Genomic DNA, 25,004 nt, shown 5'->3' on the forward strand with positions numbered 1-25,004 from the left:
GACATTTACCAGAGAAAAAAAAACCCACATATCCCATTGCAATTTCTAGGCCGATTTAGTATGAAGTATTAATTGCAAAAACAAGACTAAAGAACGATGGATTGCAAAGACTAAGAAAAATGCAATGCATTGCATATATATATATATATATATACACACACACACACACACACACACACACACACACATACATATATCTCCACACAACACATGAAGAAAGCTAACCCACGCAACATTCTAAAAGTGTAAAATTAAAATTTACCGCTGAAGAACAATCTCCCCATAGATTTTGGGATCAGCCTTAAAAGGTGCCCAGAAACTAAGCACAGCATCAAAATCCGCAGCACTAGCACACATTGTGGATGGAGAGAAGACAAAATGACCGTAACTCAAACTCCTTTCACCAAATCGCTGCCTGCTGTTACCCCGACTCGCCTCCTCTACTTTATGAACCAACGGAGACTCCGCCCCCTGAGCACGTGCGCCCTGCCTGCTGGAGAAGACGCTAATTGAAGCGGCGGGATTCACACGAGATCGTCTTTTATGAAATAAGGTCTCATTAATCTATTTATTTATTTTCAATTATTCAGAAAAAAAAAATCAAGACTTACAGAACATTCTTAATAGCACAAGGATTTAATGTTTCATGTTATTTTTCTGCTTTGCGTTTAGCTGCTTTCACTTGCCTTAAAGATTTAGGGTCTGGTGCTTTTGAAATGTTGACATCGGTAGTTTCAGAGTTTTGTTTCAGTTTCACAATCAAATGAATTATTTTACTTCCGATTGTTTAATTTTCTGGTCTTTTTCCTTTTCTTCATCTCTTATTGTACTTTCAGAAAAACGCTGAGATTTACATTTATAAGAAATATCTGTGTTTTTCCACAAGTTCTTAACACTCATTTGTTATGTTCTTGTTATTTCAAATCCTGAAAAAGTGCAAATAAAATCTCAATGATGATGATGACAAAAACACATGATAAAAACAGTAAATCATCCCAATGCCAGTGTAAACAATCTAATAAGATTCACTTAGTCAGTTGACTTATTATTAAAATATTTAAACCAATCCTCAGCTTTCATGCAATGCTCGGTGTAATTACTTATCTAGTAAAATATTGCTGCTTTAAAGAAAGAACGAAAGAAAGAAAGAAAGATCAATGGCAGGAATGCGATATTCCCAAGATATTATGCTGCATCTTGACTTTCACACTCCAGTGAGGAGGACCGCACTGTTTACACCATGACGGAAGTCAGTTTTCTCTTTCACTTCATTAACGATTTGCCAGTGTGCTGCTCCTGCTTCACAGAGTCACAGAGTCCTGGTGTGGAACAAACAGGAATTTAGAAAATCATTTTTTTAATTGTTTGCTGACCTCACAATGATCACCAAACACCCTGCTGTTCAGTAACTGATGTTCTACCAGACATGTAGTGTGCAGTTCAAGCCGTCCAGTAGTCTTTGTGTTCTTAACATGTTATTGTGGCTCGTCCTCGTCCTCTTTCACCCCATTGCCATTTGCATCAAGAACTTGAAGTGATGCTGTTTCAATTTAAGTAATTTATAGTCAGTAGATTTTCCTAATGCGCAGTGGCACTTAGCATTTTATTACTTGATAACGCAGATCTTCGGTCCTCAAATAAAAGGAAGTTAAAGGGGTTTGAAGTCCATCGATATAATAACACTGAATATGAATTCTGTAGACATCTACAGTTAGGTCCATAAATATTTGGACAGAAACAACTTTATTTCTAATTTTGGTTCTGCACATTACCACAATTAATTTTAAATGAAACAACTCAGATGCAGTTAAAGTGCAAACTTTCAACTTTAATTCAGTGGGTGAACAAAAAGATTGCATAAAATGTGAGGCAACTAAAGCATTTTTTATAACACAATCCATTCATTTATGGACCTAACTGTATGTTGCAAAGGTGATTTAAATTTCATTCACTGCAATTTTACTATCACCACTCCACAAATCCTGCATATCATTGGACTGTGGGAAGAAACTGGAGCAGAAAGAGAGAGAACATTTGAAGTCCACACAGCAGGACCCCGGGACACGGACCCTGCCTTCCTTACTGCATGGCAAGAACACTACCACTGCCCCACTGTGCCACCGTCGGCTTCTACAGTATGTGGGTCCTGAAATATTCTCATGCTTTTGAAATTTTTTGTGTGGGTCCCCATGAGGAGTGTCACCTGCCCTTTAAAGGCAGGATGGGAATTGAAGTCCATTGTGGACCAGATATGATATCCAGAGGAGTTTGTGTCGTTGTTTGGAGTTCACTTTTTTCGTCTAGTAGGTGGGCTGCATTGTGGTAGGAATTCAAACTGACAAAATGTGAAAATCTGACAGTATGGATAGGGAGCCAAAGTTAAATTTACTTGTGATGAGTTAGCTGAACAATTTGGATTATCAAATACTTTTCGTGACAACTGAATTAATTTGTTCAACAAGGCATCTGTCATATGTATCATTAGAAAGAATATGAAATGTCAGGTCAAAAATGGTTCCATGGTGGTCAATTGAATGTAATAAAATAATTCATAAAAGAGTCTGGAAGATTTTAAACATGCCAACTAGCAACTCTTATTGGTGCATGAAAGAACATTACATCAGCCACTTTACTGAACCGACCCCGGGACAGTCTGCTTGTTTTACTTGAAAATTTCAGCAGGCTCTTTATGACATTTCTGAAAACAAAAGTTATATATTTCAATGTGCACTGCAAACCAAAATACTTAACTCTTGTTTGCTCTAAATTATTCTCTCACACTCTCTCCTCTAGAGCTTATTAAAGTCCCACTAATAAACTCTGAGGTTGATCTGATGTTCCTACTTTAACTCTGTGTAGACATTTCATAACTCCACGGTTTAAATCCTTCTTAAATGACACCGATTACAGAAAAATAGATATTAGAGTGTGATTCTGATTCCTAAGGAAAGAAGAATTCAAGTATGTGGTATTATCAAACAAGTGGACAAAATCAAAGTTAGAGTGTTCATGTCGAAAAGGATAAAGAAAGAACAGTCAGAGCTGCCAACAAGAAGCAAGCCAAGTTCATTTGGAATGACAGTCTTGCAGATTAAAAGTGTGACAAATGTCCTTGTGGTCCGATACCCCAAAGCAAAAGGATATTAACATCTGAAACCCTTTGATGTAATGCAATCAGATGCCACCTACAATTTGGGACCTACAATGACCTCTCAGCGTCAACTGTCACCAGCAGAGTTGATGTTTTAGCAGCAGGGACCCGTGATCTCTTTAACCGTCACTTGAGTACGTTGTCCAGTGGTCAATTGCTCGATGGTGTGGTCCACAGCTTCATCTCGTCTCTGGTGTGGCTTGTTTTCCCATTTGCATTGCATTTGGACAATTTGTTCATTTGCACACCTTTACTACCACTCAGTCCCTGGGTTCAAATTTAAAAGCTGTCATCATCGATGTGCTAGGAAAAGCTTTTACCTGCTAGTGTAAAGAAATTGACAGTTTTGCTCAATGTTAGTCGGAATTGCAATACTTCATTTATAATTGCTAAAAGATACTTATGGATCCCAAAATAATATCTCATGAGATGTTAGGTCTGTTACGTTCGGGGGTATCCCTTATCAACAGTAATGCTAGAAGCAGAATATATGGTCATTTTATCCAGTCTCTGCTGTCTCAGTCAATTTGTTTTTTAGATGGTCAAAGTGAAATCTGAAGGTGGTAAACACAAAGTACATGCTTCCAGTCTTTAGATCCATTGAATTGTCCATTTGGATGACAAATTGGACTGGACTGCCAATACTGATGCTCTATGTAAGAAAGGTCAGAGCCGACTATACTTTCTTAGAAGGCTGGTGCCCTTCAACATCTGCAATAAGATGCTGCAGATGTTCTACCAGACGGTTGTGGCGAGTGCCCTCTTCTACGCGGTGATGTGCTGGGGAGGCAGCATAAAGATGAAAGACGCCTCACGCCTGGACAAACTTGTTAAGAAGGCAGGCTCTATTGTAGGAGTAAAGTTGGACAGTTTAACATCTGTGGCAGAGCGACGGGCATTAAGCAAACTCCTGTCAATCATGAAGAAGCTACTGCATCCACTGAACAGGAACATCTCCAGGCAGAGGACTAGCTTCAGTGACAGACTGAGGAGATCATTCCTCCTTCACACTATGCGACTCTTCATTTCCACCCGGGGGAGTAAATGCTAACATTACTCAAAGTTATTGTCTGCTTTTACATGCTTTTTTATTACTATTTAATTTTTTTTGTTTTTGTATCAGTATACTGCTGCTGGATTATGTGAATTTCCCCTTGGGATTAATAAAGTATCTATCTATCTATCTATCTATCATTGGAAAATTATTTCTCCAAAATTAAATGCATTTCATCATGCTAACTATACTGCAGTGCTATAGATATGTACATGTTCAATGAATTTGGTGTTATGAAGTTATCATATGTAATCAGCCTATGAACGAAATAATCAATTGCCTCTCACTTTGCAACACAAATTTCATGTCACTTTAAAATCAATAAAAATCTATATTGTGTTTTAGTTCATGTCCATCGATTGTGTGTTACAACTAATGGCAAGAAAAACGAATTGCAGTTCCATAGCAGCTCCTCCAAGTGGGTTGAATTTTGATTGAAGAAAAGACATCAATTATAACAAAGCTGAATGTAATCAGATGAACAATCAGCGTCAAACAGTGGAACAAGGGGCATCGACATTTGGGATGACAGACGTCCCACTTCTAAACATTCCACTCAGTTCATATTTTATTTCTCCTGCTGACTGAAATGTGAAGAGCCTTACGCTTACATACATTTTGTCTGCTTCAAGTTCTGGCCTACCTGGCGCACTTTTTCTTTTGGCGTCTTTATGTTTTTCAGTAATATCCTTGAATTCTCCACATGTTTACATATCATTGTATTTTAGTTTGAAATAAATACACCTTTTTCAGAATTTTAAATTCTCTCTGGAATTTTTCATTAAATAAGCACAGTCTCATTGCCATATTTTGTAGATTAAGCACGTGGTTAAAGCAAGTCATCTGAAAACAAAGCACCATAATGTCACACGTGCGCCATTCCCAGATAGTAAGCTTAACTTCATAAACACAGAATATCTGATTGATCTGACATTGCCTGTTTTAAACAAAATTGTTATGAATTATGTGTAACATATAATACAAATGAAAATTTATTTTAAATAAATTGGAACTCCAAAATGAAACAAGAAATACATGACTGCCCCAGGAAATGTAGATGTCTAGTAATTCTAGTTCACGTTAGCAATCTTAACCTTCAGTCTTTCACAATATAATAATATTTTTTTTACTTTTTTTTTGCAGGGAGTCACTTCACCCACCTCTCAAGTGCAACATTCACCTCGATGATGCAATGGCACCCATTTTGTTCTGAGGCTCTTCAAATTCCATGTTTTTTCCTTCATTAGATTGTCACGATATCAGCTTGGTGGGGATATTTTTGATGACAAGAAATATTATTTACAAACTTGACCCTCACCCACCTTGTCTCAAGGAGAAGTTCTTCTTCTGCTTTCATCTGCTTCCCATTAGTGGTTGCCATAGCAAACCACCTCATTCCATATCTTCCTGTCCTCCTCATCTTCCCCGTCACACCCATCACCATCATGTCTTCTCTGACAACATCCATAAACCTTCTGTGAGGCATTCCTCTTTTCCTCTTGCCTGGCAGCTCTATCCTTAGCATTCTGTTCCCAGTATATCCAGCATCTCTCCTCTTATGTCCAAAAGAAAGCAATCTCACCTCTCTGACTTTGTCTCCAAACTGTCCGACCGGAGCTGAACATCTAATGTACTCATTTTCCAATCATGTCAATTCTTGTCACACCCAATAAAAATCTTAACATCTTTAACTCTGACAGCTCCTCTCTGTCTCCTGCTTTCTGGTAAGTGCCACCGTCTCCAACCCATATAACATCCAGTAGCTGGTATCACAACCATCCTATAGACCTTCTGTCACAAATCATTTCTTACTTTCTTCTCCACCCATTCCACTCTGCCTGCACTCTCTTTTTCACTTCTATTCCACACTCCCCATTACTCTGTACTGTTGATCCCAAGTATTTAAACTCATTCACCTTCGCCAGCTCTACTCCCTGCATCCTCGTCATTCCTCTGACCTACCTCTCATTTACACACGTATTCTGTCTTGTTCCTCTCCTCTCTAAAGCATATCTCCACCTCTACAGGGTCTCCTCAACCTGCTACCGACTCTCACTACAGATCACAGTGGTATCAGCAAATTAAATGTCCACGGGGGCTCCTGTCTAACCCGGTCTGTCAACCTGTCCATCCCCATTGTAAATAAGAAAGGGCTCAGTGCTATTGCCTGATGTAAACCTACCTCCATCTTGAATGTATCAGTCACTCCTACCGCAGACCTCACCACTTTGCCACTCCCGACGTCTTCATACAATACCACAACTCCTCTCATGGCACTCCCTATCATATGCTTTCTCCTGGTCCACAAATACTCAATGCAGCTCTTTCTGGTCTTCTCTATAGTTCTCTGTATCGTCAACATCAGAGCAAACATCGCATCTGTGGTGCGCTTTCTTGGCCTGAAACCACACTGCTGCAGACTAATCATCAACTCACTTCTTAACCTAGCTTCCACTACTTTCCCATAACATTTGCTGTAGTGCATCCATTTTATCCCCCTGTCGTTAGAGCTCTGCACATTCCCCTTATTCTTAAAAATGGGTACCAGTACACTTCTATTCCACTCCTAAGGCATCATCTCACTTCCAAGATTCCATTAAACAATCTGGTTAAAAACTCACTTTGCCATTCCTTCTAAACACCTCCATGCTTTCACAGAGATGTCTGTACCAACGGCCTTTCCATTCTTCATCCTCTTCCTAGCTGTCTTTACTAAGCCATTGCACTTCTTAATTCACTATTGTTACATCATCCAACCTTTTTTCTCCTTCTCTTCATTCATCAGCCTCTTGAAGTACTCTTTCCATCTGCTCAACACCCTCTCCTTGCTGGAGTACATTTCCATCTTTACCCTTTATCACCCTAACCTGCTGGACATCTTTCCCAGCTCAGTCCCTCTGTCTAGCCCATCAGTACAGGTCCTTTTCTCCATCCTTAGTGTCCAACCTCTCATAGAACTTTTCATATGCCTTTTCTTTAGCCTTTACCACCCCTGTCTTCACCTTCTCCTTGTACTCGTCTACTTTCTGCATCACTCCGACTATCCCACTTCTACTTTGCCAACCTCTTCCTCTGTATGCTCTCCTGTACTTCCCCATTCCACCACCAGGTTCCCTTTTCTTCCATCCTCTGTCCAGATGTGATGCCAAGCACCCTTCTGATGTCACCCTTCCTACTTCTGCTGTAATTGCCCCAGCTATTTCACAACTCTTCACTGCTACCCAGTGCCTGTCTTACCTCCTCCCTGAACTGAAACTTGCAGTCTTACCTTTTCAACTTCCACCATTTGATCCTTGGTTCTGTCCTCACTCTCAACTCCTACAAGACCACCATTCTATGCTGCCTAACTACAAATTTCCCTGCCACCACTTCGTAGTCTTCAATCTCCTTCTGTCACAAATGATGCAGTTGAGACTAAGAATAACCCAGCAGATAGTCAAGAGAAGGGCGATCGATTCAAGAAGCTTTAGCATTAACATGAAGTCCAGGCTGAAGAGTCAGACGTCAATGTGAACAATCAACTAAGTGGCAGACAAAGATGCAGCCTGTAACAATGCCTAAGCTAAACAAAAAGGATCCCTTGCAGGTTTAAGCTTTTGCAGATATAAAAACTTTAAACTCAATTTCTGACTTCACACAAACATATGCAATTACAATTCTTTGAATAATAAAGCATCAAAAACACTAGCAACCCACTTTACAAATCAGACTTGCGTATGTATAAATGAACTACAGAAGCAATATATGCATTTATGATAGAAACAAAAATAAACTACTTAGTGTTTTTAAAAGGGGGGCTGACTGTTCATTTGGAACATTGTCTAGTTGGTAGGCTTCTCATTTTATTAAATGCCAAAAATATCCAATTTTAAACTCTTCTGGATAAACAATTTAAACTTTTCCACAGCCAAGTACAGGCTTATTTTCCCCAGATGCAGATTTAGAACAGGGGGCTGTATGAGGAATAGTGAACTGTGTTCATTTAACAGAAGGTAATTAGTGATTACTTAATTGGTGGGTTTGTTTTTGTAAAAGCCTGCTCCATCAGTACATGTTATGTAATAGTAATTCTATGGCCAATCCATTACCTGCAAAACTTGGAAAAGGGCCACCTGCACCCATTGCTACCCCCAAAATATGCCTACAATCCATGATATGGAATTAAACCCAACACCCAAAGTACAAAAGTTTTCAAAGTGAAAGGAGCAAATAGCACATGTTACATTCTAACCAGAAACAAAAAACCCCACATGAGGTTCAGTTCACTATGCAACTGTATGCTCTTAGACTGGCTCCAACTATATAGAAGAAAATCCATTACTAATGGAACGTTAAATCCTTTTACACTGCTTAAGCCAACTGCAGTTGAGCAATCTATTGTATTGTCTGAAAATCCATCCAAGAAATGGATTTGATCCAACACAAAGTGGAAAGAAGAAATCACAGCAGTACAAAACCCTTCCTCACAGGAGCAAAGGCATGCACACGTTACAAGAAATTGTAACCTTAAAACCAGAATGCCCTCCAAAAACCCCATTTGGCCATTTCCTTTGTTATTAGGCCACAACGCTACAGGATATCAAACCAGGTTAGATCAGACCCACACGATGAAGTACAACCAGCAATATCCTTTAGTTCAGGATAACAGCAGTTTTAATTATATAACTGCACTATGGTTCCCAACCAAACCAAGAAAGGGTCAAAATGAGCTCACTTACAAGATCATTTAACCCATGCCAGGTGCAAACCAATTCTGTGCCACAGACAGTCACACATTGGCTCCAAGTCCTACTGTTTGTTGTACCATGAAGTGTGGAAATCCTCCTCTTTACAAACCTCCTGTATGGAGGAGAAAGGCGAGATTTCTAAACACCATAGAGAACAGAAGACCTAAAGGATCAAAGAGAAAACCCTGGGCACATCTCTTTAGTAGTTTTATTCATAAAGGAGTCAAACAGCAAATGCATTCATTTATCAAACCCCAGCACATCATAGCACTCTCCCATTTTAGTTTGAAACATCTTCAGTGCATTCTTCAGGGCTGTTAGAGCATCAGAGCTCAATCCTTCAATCTTCTCTGCTGCCACTTCAACAATGACATCACTGATGATCTGTAAAAGAAAACCATCCATCATTTATAGCCAACTAAACAGGGTTCAGAACTTCCATGTCATAGAAACAGGGAGCTATGAACAAAGCAAAATACAGTGCAAGTCTTAATACTTTCAAGGCACAATTAAAGAAAAAATATTTGCATGTACTATCCAGTAGCAGTTTGGTGTTCCTTCCAGAATTGAGCAGCTATGCCAAAGTCAAGTGTTCCTCCATCATAAAGTTCAATTAACCAGTTGTGCAACCAAAACTTCAAGAGCCATCCCTAAAAACTTTTGGTACAATCTAATGCAATTTTTGGAGATTAAAACTGTACAACTAAAAAATTCCACACATTCATACTCAAAATAAGAGCACCAACTGTGGAGCGGTACAGAATTAAACCCCTCTAATAGATGAATGGACCTATAGAGGTGCAGAAAACTAGACAGCCTAGAAGGCCATTTTAAAAGACAAAAAGAATTCCTTTGAACTAAAGTTTGAGCAGACACTGACGGGATGTTTTGGTGTACACCTCATATACAAACCTTGACTGCAGAAACAAGCAGATAGAGGATGGCACAATGTCTGTTAAAACTGGGTCAATTCCTACTTTGTACACAGAAGGGATAAAAGTTCAAGAATGCGGTGCTTGGCACATTAGTAAAAATGAAAGACCCCTGAAGTCCGTTCTTGACTCATAGGGGACACAAATTCAAAGATGGGCTTTGAAATGTATCCTCAAAGGATACAAGCTACACTGGCATTTGCATTAACAAGGTTACAGAAGAGGGCTTCTAAAGTCAGCCCATTTCTGAAAGAGGATCAGAAACATTACACTACAGACAGACACCCAACCCTACCACAATTATCTTCTACTAAGCAAGATCAGATCAAGCCTTAACACCCAGTAAAGAGAAATACCTGAAAGTAGATGCGAGGGATCTTGTGCTGCTTGGCATGAGTTTCTGCCAGATCTGTCACAGCTTTGCCCTGCCCTTTATCTTGCAGGAATTCGGTCAGCTTGCAGACGACAATTCCTCCATGGGCCTGGAGGTCAGGATTGTTCTGCAGTTGCTCTTTGGAAAGGTCAGCAAACTTGGGGAACAGCTTCTGACTATCTGGTTTGGTCTCAAACATGCTGGGGATATGAAAAGGTGAGAAGAGTTACAATGGCACATTAACTGCACAATCCATTGTCCTATCATGGCCATTTTAGGGTAAACCAAGATAAAATGTTCCCAATTGGCAGTTCAATAGGATGTGTGGCTCATCACAGAAGCAATACTTGATTAACCAATTCTGGAAAAGTTACTTCAGGCTTTGAACAGGTTCAGATGAACAAAAACCTAAAGTAGAAAGCCATCCAACAGGAACCTAATCAAAACTTGACCATGCCTGCATTATATACAGTTGTACTCTGGCAAAAATTATGAACCCATTGGTAGATGGCAATTTCTCATGGAAGAGTGTTAGATAATGTTCCTTCCGGAATATTTATGCACATGGTTCTTTTAGGAACAGATAATGGTTCCACTATAGCACCCGTGTTCCAAGCGAGAAGACAGCAACTACATTTTAAGAAGCTCATGCTTTGTCTAGTTCAAAGCTTGGCCCATTGGTTACATTACACTTCCATGGTGTAGCTTGTTGTTGGACACCTAGAACAGGGGTGTCAAACTCCAGGCCTAGTGGGCCACAGGTTTTCATTGAAACCCTTATCCTAATCAGACTAGTTTACTGCTGACTAAACTATTTGCCCCTTCATTTTTAAAGCCCAGTTTAAGGATTCAGTCCTCTGAATTTATTCCTTAAAAATGGCAGCCAAAAACAGAAAAGGAGACATACAAGCCAACAGATGACCAGCTAAATTAGGATTTCCAACTCCAATTAATCACTTATGTAAAGCTGATTCTTGCCATTAAACCGATTTCCATGACTTACTGCTGCTCTCATTCTGCCACAGCAGACATATCCATAACAGTTGATTTTTCTGTTTTCTCCAAAAACAGCAGTCAGTTAAGTGACCCAAGAGAGCAATCTTAACCTTTATTTTTAATTATTGCAAGTGATGAACACAGGTGAGCTAGCAACAGGTTGTGTCATTGTTTGGCTGTTAAGGAAAATGGGTCCAGAGTCAAATTAACTTAAGCAAAGTTTTAGTAGAAAAAAGTCACTAATTGGAGAAAACAAAAATCCCACTGCAATTTCTAGGCTGATTTAGTATGAAGTATTAAATGCACAAACAAGGACTAAAGAACGATGGAGTGGAAAGACTAAGAAAAAATATAAAAGTTAATGCCGTAATGCCTTAAGGTCAAAAAAGAGATAAGATATAAAAAAAAACACACAACACAGGAAGAAAGTTAACCCACGCAACATTCTAAAAGTTTAAAATTAAAATTTACCGCTGAAGAACAATCTCCCCATAGATTTTGGGCTCAGCCTTCAAAGGTGCCCAGAAACTAAGCACAGCATCAAAATCCGCAGCACTAGCACACATTGTGGATGGAGAGAAGACAAAATGACCGTAACTCAAACTCCTTTCACCAAATCGCTGACTGCTGTTACCCCGACTCGCCTCCTCTACTTTATGAACCAACGGAGACTCCGCCCCCTGAGCACGTGCGCCCTGCCTGCTGGAGAAGCCGCTAATTGAAGCGGCGGGATGCACACGAGATCGTCTTTTACGAAAGAAGGTCTCATTAATCTATTTATTTTCAATTATTTAGAAAAAAATCAAGGCGTACAGAACAGTCTTAATAGCACAAGGATTTAATGTTTCATGTTATTTTTCTATTATTGCAGCTAAAAATCCCTACGTGTAGGAAAACTCATCCCTCGTTTAGTCACTTGCCTGAAAGATTTAGGGTTTGGTGCTTTTGAAATGTTGACATCGGTAGTTTCAGAGTTTTGTTTCAGTTTCACAATCAAATGAATTATTTTACTTCCGATTGTTTAATTTTCTGGTCTTTATTGGTTTCACCAATTAATTATTTTACTTCCATTTGTTTCATTTGCTGTTTTTTTTCCTCTTCTCCATCTCTTCTTCTGCTTTCAGAAATACGCTGCAGTGTGAGATTTACATTTATAAGAAATATTTGTGTTTTTACCGCATCTTTAAGATCTTAACTCTCATTTATCATGTTCTTGTTATTTCAAATCCTGAAACAAGTGGAATTAAAATCTTAATGATGATAATAATTTAAAACCCTTGATAAAAACACAGTAATCCCAAAGCCAGTACAAACAATCTAATAAGATTTACTTAGTGAGTTGACTTATTATTAAAATGTTTATAACAGCTTTTGAAATTCTGTAATTATTCTGGAAAAATATTTTGCAGAGTTAAGACTAAGCAGTGCATGCCGGTGAAAAGGTTCAAAACTTCCAGCAACATTTGAAAAAAGAAAGAAAGAAAGAAAGATCAATTGCAGGAATACGATATTCACAACACACATGCATCTTGACTTTCACACTCCAGTGAGGAGGACCGCACTGATTACACCATGACGGAATCAGTTTTCTCTTTCACTTCATTAACGATTTGCCAGTGTGCTGCTCCTGCTTCACAGAGTCACAGAGACTTGATGTGGAACAAACAGGAATTTAGAAAATCATTTTTTTAATTGTTTGCTGACCTCACAATGATCACCAAACACCCTGCTGTTCAGTAACTGATGTTCTACCAGACCTGTAGTGTGCAGTTCAAGCCGTCCAGTAGTCTTTGTCTTCTTAACATGTTATTGTGGCTCGTCCTCGTCCTCTTTCACCCCATTGCCATTTGCATCAATAACTTGAGGTGATGCTGTTTCAATTTAAGTAATGTAGATTTTCCTACGTGTGGTGGTTGGTGGTACTCAGTTTGCTGAGCATTTTACTACTTGAAAATGCAGATCTTCTGTCCTCAAAAAAATGGAAGTTAAAGACAGTGGGATGAAGTCCATCAATACAGTATAATGAAAACAGTGAATATGAATTTTAGTAGAAACCAATATTGCAAAGGTGATTTAAATTTGATTCACTGCAATTTTACTATCACCACTCCACAAATCCTGCATGTCATTGGACTGTGGGAAGAAACTGGAGCAGAACATTTGAACTCCACACGGGCAGGACCCCAGACACGGACCCTGCCTTCTTTACTGCATGGCAAGAGCACTACCACTGCCCCACTGTGCCACCTTCGGCTTCTACAGTATGTGGGTCCTGAAATATTCTCATATTTTTGATATTTTTTGTGTGGATCCCCATTAGGAGTGTCACCTGCCCACCCGCAGCCCTTTAAAGGAAGGATGGGAAATTGAAGTCCATTGTGGACCAGATATGATATCCAGAGGAGTTTGTGTCGTTGTTTGGAGTTCACTTTTTTCGTCTAGTAGGTGGGCTGCATTGTGGTAGGAATTCAAACTGACAAAATGTGAAAATCTGACAGTATGGATAGGGAGCTAAAGTTTAATTTACTTCTGATGAGTTAGCTGAACAATTTGCTTTATCAATTATTGACCACTGAATTAATTTATTCAATAAGGCATCTGTTATATGTATCATTAGAAAGAAAAAGAAATGTCAGGTCAAAAATGGCTCCATGGTGGTCTATTGAATGTGACAACATAATTCATGAAAGAGTCTGGAAGATTTTAAACATGCCAACTAGCAACTCTTATTGGTGCATGAAAGAACATTACATCAGCCACTTTACTGAACCGACCCCGGGACAGTCTGCTTGTTTTACTTGAACATTTCAGCAGGCTCTTTATGACATTTATGAAAACAAAAAGTGATATATCTCAATGTGCACTGCAAACCAAAATACTTAACTCTTGTTAGCTCTAAATTATTCTCTCACACTGCCCCTCTAGGGCTTATTAAAGTCCCACTAATAAACTCTGAGGTTGATCTGATGTTCCTACTTTAACTCTGTGTAGACATTTCATAACTCCACGGTTTAAATCCTTCTTAAATGACACTGATTACAGAAAAATAGATATTAGAGTGTGATTCTGATTCCTAAGGAAAGAAGAATTCAAGTATGTGGTATTATCAAACATGTGGACAAAATCAAAGTTAGAGTGTTCATGTCGAAAAGGATAAAGAAAGAACAGTCAGAGCTGCCAACAAGAAGCAAGCCAAGTTCATTTGGAATGACAGTCTTGCAGATTAAAAGTGTGACAAATGTCCTTGTGGTCCGATACCCCAAAGCAAAAGGATATTAATATCTGAAACCCTTTGATATAATGCAATCAGATGCCACCTACAATTAGGGACCTACAATGACCTCTCAGCGTCAACTGTCACCAGCAGAGTTGATGTTTTAGCAGCAGGGACCCGTGATCTCTTTAACCGTCACTTGAGTATGTTGTCCAGTGGTCAATTGCTCGATGGTGTGGTCCACAGCTTCATCTCCTCTCTGGTGTGGCTTGTTTTCCCCATTGCATTTGGACAATTCGTTCACTTGCAGACCTTTACTACCACTCAGTCCCTGGGTTCAAATTTAAATGCTGTCATCAGCTTCTACCTGCTAGTGTAAAGAAATTGAGAATTTTGCTCAATATTAGTCGGAATCTGCAATACTTTATTTGTAATTGCTAAAAGATACTTATGGATCCCAAAATAATATCTCATGAGGTGTTAGGTCTGTTACGTTTGGGGGTATCCCTTATCAACAGTAATGCTTTCAGTAAAACAGACGGTCATTTTATCCAGTCTCTGCTTGTCTCTCAGTGTTTGTTTTTTAGATGGTCAAAATGAAATCTGAAGGTGGTAAACACAAAGTGCATTCTTCCAGTCTTTAGATCCATTGGAAAATTATTTGCCCAAAATTAAACGCATTTCATCATGCTAACTATACTGCAGTGCTATAGATATGTACATGTTCAATGAATTTGGTGTTATGAAGTAATCATATGTAATCAGCCTATGAACGAAATAATCAATTGCCTCTCACTTTGCAACACAAATTTCATGTCACTTTAAAATCAATAAAAATCTATATTGTGTTTTAGTTCATGTCCATCGATTGTATGTTATAGCGATGTTTTTAAGTAATATCTTTAAATTCTCCACGTGTTTGACATTCCATTTTATTTTACTTAGAAACAAATACATCTTTTTAGAATTTTAAATTTCTGTAGTTCTTTGTTAAATAAGCACAATCACATTGTCATATTTTATAGATTAAGCACGTGGTTAAAGCAAGCCATCTGAAAACAAAGCACCATGATATCAGACTTGCGCAGTATCAAAATCGTAAGCTTAACTACGTAAACACAGAATACAGTGGTGTGAAAAACTATTTGCCCCCTTCCTGATTTCTTATTCTTTTGCATGTTTGTCACACAAAATGTTTCTGATCATCAAACACATTTAACCATTAGTCAAATATAACACAAGTAAACACAAAATGTGGTTTTTAAATGATGGTTTTTATTATTTAGGGAGAAAAAAAATCCAAACCTACATGGCCCAGTGTGAAAAAGTAATTGCCCCCTTGTTAAAAAATAACCTAACTGTGGTGTATCACACCTGAGTTCAATTTCCGTAGCCACCCCCAGGCCTGATTACTGCCACACCTGTTTCAATCAAGAAATCACTTCAATAGGAGCTCCCTGACACAGAGAAGTAGACCAAAAGCACCTCAAAAGCTAGACATCATGCCAAGATCCAAAGAAATTCAGGAACAAATGAGAACAGAAGTCATTGAGATCTATCAGTCTGGTAAAGGTTATAAAGCCATTTCTAAAGCTTTGGGACTCCAGCGAACCACAGTGAGAGCCATTATCCACAAATGGCAAAAACATGGAACAGTGGTGAACCTTCCCAGGAGTGGCCGGCCGACCAAAATTACCCCAAGAGCGCAGAGACGACTCATCCGAGAGGTCACAAAAGACCCCAGGACAACGTCTAAAGAACTGCAGGCTTCACTTGCCTCAATTAAGGTCAGTGTTCACGACTCCACCATAAGAAAGAGACTGGGCAAAAACGGCCTGCATGGCAGATTTCCAAGACGCAAACCGCTGTTAAGCAAAAAGAACATTAGGGCTCGTCTCAATTTTGCTAAGAAACATCTCAATGATTGCCAAGACTTTTGGGAAAATACCTTGTGGACTGATGAGACAAAAGTTGAACTTTTTGGAAGGCAAATGTCCCGTTACATCTGGCATAAAAGGAACACAGCATTTCAGAAAAAGAACATCATACCAACAGTAAAATATGGTGGTGGTAGTGTGATGGTCTGGGGTTGTTTTGCTGCTTCAGGACCTGGAAGGCTTGCTGTGATAGATGGAACCATGAATTCTACTGTCTACCAAAAAATCCTGAAGGAGAATGTCCGGCCATCTGTTCGTCAACTCAAGCTGAAGCGATCTTGGGTGCTGCAACAGGACAATGACCCAAAACACACCAGCAAATCCACCTCTGAATGGCTGAAGAAAAACAAAATGAAGTCTTTGGAGTGGCCTAGTCAAAGTCCTGACCTGAATCCAATTGAGATGCTATGGCATGACCTCAAAAAGGCGGTTCATGCTAGAAAACCCTCAAATAAAGCTGAATTACAACAATTCTGCAAAGATGAGTGGGCCAAAATTCCTCCAGAGCTCTGTAAAAGACTCATTGCAAGTTATCGCAAACGCTTGATTGCAGTTATTGCTGCTAAGGGTGGCCCAACCAGTTATTAGGTTCAGGGGGCAATTACTTTTTCACACAGGGCCATGTAGGTTTGGATTTTTTTTCTCCCTAAATAATAAAAACCATCATTTAAAAACTGCATTTTGTGTTTACTTGTGTTATATTTGACTAATGGTTACTGTAAATGTGTTTGATGATCAGAAACATTTTGTGTGACAAACATGCAAAAGAATAAGAAATCAGGAAGGGGCAAATAGTTTTTCACACCACTGTATCTGATTGATCTGACATTGTCTGTTTTAAACAAAATTGATATGAATTGTGTAAAATATAAAACAAATGAGAATTTTCTTTAAATTAATTGGAACTCCAAAATTAAGCAAGAAATACATGACTGCCCCAGGAAATGTAGATGTCTAGTAATTCTAGTTCACGTTAGCAATCTTAACCTTCAGTCTTTCATAATATAATAATATTTTTCTACATTCATACTGCAGGGATCCACTTCATCCACCACTCAAGTGCAACATTCACCTAGATGATGTGACGGCACCCATTTTGTGCCAGTACTCTCTACACACATTAGCTGTTAGGTGGTGAAGGGGTGAGAGATAGCCAGTTAGAGACAGGGGATGATTAGTGAGGCTCTTCAAATTTGCTAGATGTTCCATATTTTTTCCCTCCTTGGTTTATCAGGATATCAGCATGATGGGGATATTTATCAAGACAAGGAGAAGTTCTTCTTCTACTTCCAGCTGCTCCCATTAGGGGTTGCCACAGCAAACCATCTCATTCCTTATCTTCCGTCCTCGTCATCTTCCTCTGTAACATCCATCACTATCATGTCCTCTATCACCACATCCATAAACCTTCCCTAAGGCCTTCTTCTTTTCCTATCCTTAGCATTCTTTGCCCAGTATATCCAGCATCTCTCCTTTGCACATATCCAAACCAAAGCAATCTTGCCGCTCTGTCTCCAAACCATCCAACCTGAGCTGACCCTCTAATGTACTCATTTCTAAACCTGTTCATCCTTGTAACATGCATTAAAAATCTTAACATCTTTAACTCTGACACCTTCAGCTCTGTCTCCTGTGTTTTGTTCAGTGCCACCCTCTCCAACCCATTTAACATAGCTGGTCTCACCACCATCCTGTAGACCTTACCTTGCTGATACTCATCTGTCACAAACCATTCCTGACACTCTTCTCCACCAATTCCACCCTGCCTGAACTCTGTTTTTCACCTCGCTTCTACACTTCCCGTTACTCTGTATTGTTGATCGCAAGTATTTAAACTCACCCACCTTACCCAACTCTATTCCCTGCATCCTCATCATTCCACTGACCTACATGTATTCTGTCATGTTCCTAATGACCTTCATTCCTCTCCTCTCTACAGCATATCTCCACCTCACCAGGGTCTCCTCAACCTGCTCCCTACTATCGCTACAGATCACAATGTCATCTGCAAACATCATAGCCCACGGTTACTCCTGTCCAGTCTCGTCTGTCCGCCTGTCCATCACCATTGCAAATAAGAAAGGGCTCAGAGCTGATCCCTGATGTAATCCCACCTCCACCTTGAATGCATCCGTCACCCCCACCGCAGATCTTACCACTGTCACGCTTCCCTCGTACATATCCTGTACCACTCTTACATACTTCTCTGTCACTCCCGACTTCCTCATACAATACCATAACTCCTCTCGAGGCACCCTGTCATATGCTTTTTCCAGGTCCTAAAAGACACAGTACAATTCCTTCTGACCTTCTCTATACCATCAACATCCTCAGAGCAAACATTGCAACTGTGATGTTCCATCTTGGCATGAAACTATACTGCTGCTCACTAATCATCACCTTACTTCTTAAACTAGCTTCCATTATTCTTTCCCATAACTTCATGCTGTAGCTCATCAGTTTTATCCCTCTGTATTTATTATATCTCTGCAACCCAGCCACAGGGGATGAACAAACAGTGTGTTTCTCTAGGCCAGTCTCAAGCCCGGATAAATGGGGAGAATTATGTCAGGAAGAGCATCCGGTGTAAAATTTTGCCAAATCAATATGCGGACAACAATACAAATTTCCATACCAGATCGGTCGAGCCCCGGGTTAACAATGAAATGATTATGAAGCTGGAAATTGGAGGTGTGATGAGGAATGTTGTTAGTGCATATGCCCCACAAGTTGGGTGTGCAATGGATGAGAAAGAAGATTTTTGGAGCGAGTTGGATGAAGTGATGAACAGAGTACCTAAGGGACAGAAAGTGGTGATTGGAGCAGATTTCAATGGACATGTTGGTGAAGGGAACAGAGGAGACGAGGAGGTGATGGGTAGGTATGGTGTCAAGAAGAGGAATGAAGAAGGTCAAAGGACAGTGGATTTTGCTAAAAGGACGGACATGGCTGTGGTGAATACGTTTTTTAAGAAGAGGGAGGAACACAGGGTTACGTACAAGAGTGGAGGAAGATGCACACAGGTAGATTACATCTTATGCAGAAGAGTCAATCTGAAGGAGATTGAAGACTGCAAAGTGGTGGCAGGGGAAATGTAGTTAAGCAGCATAGGATGGTGATCTGTAGGATGACGTTGGAGATCAAGAAGAGGAAGAGAGTGAGAGCAGAGCCAAGGATCAAATGGTGGAAGTTGAAAAAGGAAGACTACAAGGTTGAGTTTAGGGAGAAGGTGAGACAGGCACTGGGTGGTAGTGAAGAGTTACCAGACAGTTGGAAAACTACAGCAGATGGAGTAAGGGTGACAGCAAGAAGGGTGCTTGGCATGACATCTGGACAGAGGAAGGAGGAAAAGGAAACCTAATGGTGGAATGGAGGTGAAGAGACAGGTGGCGAAGGCTAAAGGAAAGGCATATGATGAGTTATAGGAGAGGCTGGACACTAAGGAGGGAGAAAAGGACCTGTACCAATTGGCTAGACAGAAGGACAGAGCTGGGAAAGATGTGCAGCAGGCTAAGGTAATAAAGGATAAAGAAGGAAACACACAAATGAAAGAGTATTGGAAGCTAGGTTAAGAAGTGAGGTGATGATTAGTGAGCAGCAGTATGGTTTCATGCAAAGAAAGAGCACCACAGAAGCGATGTTTGCTCTGAGGGTGTTGATGGAGAAGTATAGAGAAGGCCAGAAGGAGTTGCATTGGGTCCTTGTGGACCTGGAGATAGCATATGACAGGGTGCCTCGAGAGGAGTTGTGAAATTGTATCAGGAAGTCGGGAGTGGCAGAGAAGTATGTAAAGAGCGTTATAGGATATGTTTGAAGGAAGTGTGACCATGATGAGGTCTGCAGTAGGAGTGACAGATGCATTCAAGGTGGAGGTGGGATTACATAAGGGATCAGTTCTGAGCCCTTTCTTATTTGCAATGGTGATGGACAGGCAGACAGACAAAATTAGACAGGAGTGCCCATGGACTATGATATTTGCTGATGACATTGTGATCTGTAGTGAGAGTAGGGAGCAGGTTGAGGAGACCCTGGAGAGGTGGAGATATGCTCTAGAAGGGAGAAGAATGAAGGTCAGTAGGAACAAGACAGAATACATGTGCGTGAATGAGAGGGAGGTCAGTGGAATGGTGAGGATGCAGGTGAGTAGAGTTGGCGAAGGTGGATGAGTTTAAATACTCGCAGTACAGAGTAATGGGGATTGTGGAAGAGAGGTAAAAAAAAAAGAGTGCAGGCAGGGTGGAACGGGTGGAGAAGAGTGTCAGGAATGATTTGTGACAGACGGATATCAGCAAGAGTTAAAGGGAAGGTCTACAAGACGGTAGTGAGACCAGCTATGTTATATGGGTTGGAGACGGTGGCAATGACCAGAAAATAGGAGACAGAGCTGGAGGTGGCAGAGTTAAAGATGCAAAGATTAGCATTGGGCGTGACAAGGATGGATAGGATTAGAAACGAGTACATTAGAGGGTCAACACAAGTTGGACAATTGGGAGACAAAGTCAGAGGGGCGAGATTGCATTGGTTTGGATATATGCAGAGGAGTGATGCTGGGTATATTGGGAGAAGGATGCGAACGATAGAGCTGCTAGGGAAAGGAAAAAGAGGAAGGCCTAAGAGGTTTTTGGATGTGGTGAGAGAGGACATGCAGGTAATGGATGTGACAGAACAAGATGCAGAGGACAGGAAGATATTGAAGAAGATGATACGCTGTGGCAACCTCTAACAATAGTAGCCGAAAGAAGAAGAAGATAAAAGTCAATGTGTGTATGTATGTATGTTCCAGCATCACTTCCATATGGCTGGAGCGATTTTCAAGAAACTTGGTACACAAGTTTCTGAATGGTCGACTAAAAATAATGTAGGGTAAAAATCAATCCTCACCCCCCTTTTGGGTAGGGTGGGGGTGATCTTGTGGTCTTGTATGCATGTTATCATCCAGTTGACAGTCTGAACGACAAGCAATGGGCATAATGGAGGTGACTGCCAGCGCTCTGTGTTTGAGCACCACCTGTTGCTTTTGAAATTAAATAGAGTTGGCTGGTTATGAGTGCCAGTTGGATGATAACATACATACAAGACCGCAAGGCAAGTACATTAGTGAGTCTTCATCCATCCATTTCCTAACCCGCTGAATCCAAATACAGGGTCACGGGGGTCTGCTGGAGCCAATCCCAGCCAACACAGGGCACAAGGCAGGAACCAATCCTGGGCAGGGTGCCAACCCACCGCAGGACACACACAAACACACCCACACACCAAGCACACACTAGGGCCAATTTTAGAATCGCCAATCCACCTAACCTGCATGTCTTTGGATTGTGGGAGGAAACCGAGCGCCGGAGGAAAACCACGCAGACACGGGAGAACATGCAAACTCCACGCAGGGAGGACCCGGGAAGCGAACCCGGGTCTCCTAACTGCGAGGCAGCAGCGCTACCACTGTGCCACCCGAAGTGAGTCTTCATTATTTGTTAATTTATTTTTATATTTAAAGTTGTGGGGTTTTTTGGTTTTTTTTATTATATTTTTCTTAAACAAAACAAAAAAAACACTTTATTTTCCTCCGGGGCAACGCTGGGTATTTCATTTGACACTCCGAACGCCCACCAGAGGGCGAACTGGAGGTGACTGCCAACATTATGTTTGAGCAGCACCGGGCCCCTGTTGTTTTTGAAATTAAAATAGAGTTGGCCTGCTACGAGCGTCAACTGGATGAAAATATACATACAAGACTGCAAGACAAGCACATTAGTCAGTCTTCATGGTTTGCTAATTTATTTTATTTTTAAAGTTGTGGGTTTTTTTTAAATTATATTTTTCTCAAACAAAAAAAAAACACTTTATTTTCCTCCCAAGTAACGCTGGGTATTTCAGCTAGTTTTTGTAATAAAAAGGAACAAAACAGTGAAATATCAAAGGTTAAACTTCAGAATCATTATTCAATTAGTTTTACTTCTCATTTTCGGCTTTTAATTGACATTTACAATGCAATACATTAGCACTGCTACGTGGTCTTAAAAAAGAAAAAAGTGAACCTGTTAATTTAATGTTTGTTTGTAACAACTCATGTCTCACATCATTTCTTAAGAAGGCAGAGAGGCACATGCCAAAACACACAAATTAATGAGCTTAAAAAGTGACATTTTTCCACATTGCATGACTGAAAAAGACGGCCATACAGTGCATGAGTTGTCTGGTAAAGTGTTATTTGTATTGTCTTTATTTTTTGCAGCACTACCTCTGTTAACTGACATATACACTGTTAAACATGTCTTTCAGTAACGTGGCTTTTTAAAATGGACCGAGCATCTGAGAAGCGGAATTTGCCATGTATCTACGTGTGACACAGCAAAGCAGAATACAAGAGGCCTGTCATTAAGGTGCCCCTGGTCACTAGGTTCAAATGGCACTGCCAAGTTCATCTGCTTTTCTTAAAACCATTCCAGACTGGAATCAATTATTTCTGCAGTTATGCTTAACGATCACTGAATAAATACATTTTCTGCATAATTCAACAGTATCCTTGGTAGAGTGACACACATTTTGTGCTTTGACCTTGTGTTGTGATCTTAAAATAAAGGGTGACTCACGAAAAACTGAACCATCTCCGACCGGTTGGCTTCAGCTATTATACAGGCGGGTGCCGTCACGATCGAGCTCAGCAGCCCCAACTGTGCATTAGTAAGGAAGCTGTAAGCCAGGGGGTACAGACGTGCGTGAAAGAGATCCAGAAGATGTATTCTCTGCAACAGAGGATTGGGATAGTGGAGACGTATGTGTGTATTCGTTCTTTAAAGGAAACGAGGGACATTTTTGCACAGAAGTTTACTGGTGTAAACCTATCAGCAAAGAGCAGTATTCACGAGTCAGTGAAGAAGTGGTGTAAGACTGGGTCAGTTGCAAACTACAAAAAGAATCGGGCCCCATTGCTCGTTTCGTGTACCAGCTAAGAAACGTACGTCAACGTTGGAGTCGGAGATAGTTCGGTCTTTCTTGTGCCACCCTGTGAAAAACATAAATTTGATGTTCCTAACACCAATGGTGTAAAGTCAGATGGGACTTTTATAAAATGTTAGCAGTCTTTAAGCATCTGCTGCCCGTAGGCATCAAGATATTGTGAGCCAAGTGCAATTTTGGAGAAGCAGATCTGAATTAGGCACAAACAGACCCACATAGTGTAGGAACAGCACCTGCCCAGAAGAGTGAGTTTAGTATAAAAAAAACAAAAAATACAACCCAAAAACAAACAACATACAGCAGAAGGAGGCGGCAGTGCAATGTTCAAAGTCAGAGGGATTATTCTTGCCAAAAATAACATGTCACAAAACAAAGGTTTGGGGACCGCCCCCATATATTGTCGTCCAGACAATAAAGAAATAAAGCGATTCAAAGTCTTAATGTGAGCAATGAACATTTTACTGAAGGAAAATGGCGGATTTATAACCAAAAGGATTATGGGACAGGAAATGGTTGGCAGGAAGTGACGCTGCAGCAGGAACCGGAACCAACGTCATCATGATGCGGCGGAAGTGAGGTGATTTGATGGAGCCGGAACGGAATGTCATCACGAGCATTTTGGAATCCGGAAGATGAGGGAATTATTTTTCTTCAGGTTTTCTGTTGACGAAAAGAGGTTTAGGTAAGCACCACATGTTGACCCTTTATCTCGCGATATTTCACTCACCTTTAGGCTCTTGGACTGCCTCCTAATCACACATGTGTGACAACAGTTAAAATACGGCCGATGGACAACACAGCAAACCCTCCAACACTGGAGGTATACAAGAAAGGATTTTTGGGAAATGGACAAAGGCAGACTTCTAGTAGCTTCATTACTAGAATAATGTATGCTGTTCTTCCTAGTCCCATCATGTCCCCTCTGCCAAAAACCTGCAACCTTGTGGCACATACTCACCAGCTGCAAGGCCAGCCTCACTCACAGATGTTAAACTTGGAGGTGGAATTGGGTCCTTCAGCAACCTGCACTTGAACCAGAGCTGAAAAAAGAAGGATCAACAAACAGTGCCCTCTCTCTCCCCCAGGAAGGAACAAAGAGGGCAGCAGCAGGCTGGGTATAGCCTGGGATTGGAAGATGAAGGTCAATCTAGACCAAACGCTCACCTTCCCTCCCGCCAGAGGTAACTATAAACTGGCTTAGGCCAGATCTGATCCTGTGGTCAGTCCCACAGAAAGTCATATTCATTACAGAACAGCGCCATGGCAGGATGATGTTGGTGAAGTGTATGAAATCAAAAAGCTGAAGTATTCTGATGTAGCAACTGAAGCAAAACAAAAGGGCTGGGAAATACTGGTGCTGCCTGTGAAGGTTGTTCTGCAGGGGTTCTGTGGCCATGTTAACCACTTGACTGCTAAAACAGAGGAGGTTCTGAGGACAGGCCATCAAGTCACTGGAAGAGACTGCCGAGCTAAGCAGCTCTAACAGAAAAAAATAAATAAATTTGGCAACAAGATGCCTATCAGCCAACAGGACGAGTACTGGCAGAATGCGGGTGTTAAAGTTGTGCCAATTGTAGGTGACATGGATCTATTAACAAAACACCAAGGAAGGAGAGTGCCCAACTGATGACCTCAGTGAAACACTTCCTGACCCATCAAGGAA

The 25,004-nt window shown here is 40.5% G+C and overlaps 1 protein-coding gene across 1 annotated transcript; it reads right to left on the reverse strand.

Annotated features, from left to right (window-relative positions):
• Nucleotides 1-9,122: 9,122 nt before the first annotated feature.
• Nucleotides 9,123-11,878, reverse strand: LOC120522274 (myoglobin-like). Its single transcript, XM_039743325.1, has 3 exons — nucleotides 11,705-11,878; nucleotides 10,221-10,437; nucleotides 9,123-9,316 (listed from the first exon to the last, which is right to left on the reverse strand). Exons 1-3 carry the CDS (start codon nucleotides 11,797-11,799, stop codon nucleotides 9,173-9,175), a joined length of 456 nt encoding a protein of 151 aa, XP_039599259.1. The 5' UTR covers nucleotides 11,800-11,878; the 3' UTR covers nucleotides 9,123-9,172.
• Between the last annotated feature and the right edge of the window lie 13,126 nt (nucleotides 11,879-25,004).

The sequence above is a fragment of the Polypterus senegalus genome, unplaced genomic scaffold (assembly GCF_016835505.1).
Source record: "Polypterus senegalus isolate Bchr_013 unplaced genomic scaffold, ASM1683550v1 scaffold_2294, whole genome shotgun sequence".
Taxonomy (NCBI): Eukaryota; Metazoa; Chordata; class Cladistia; order Polypteriformes; family Polypteridae; genus Polypterus; species Polypterus senegalus.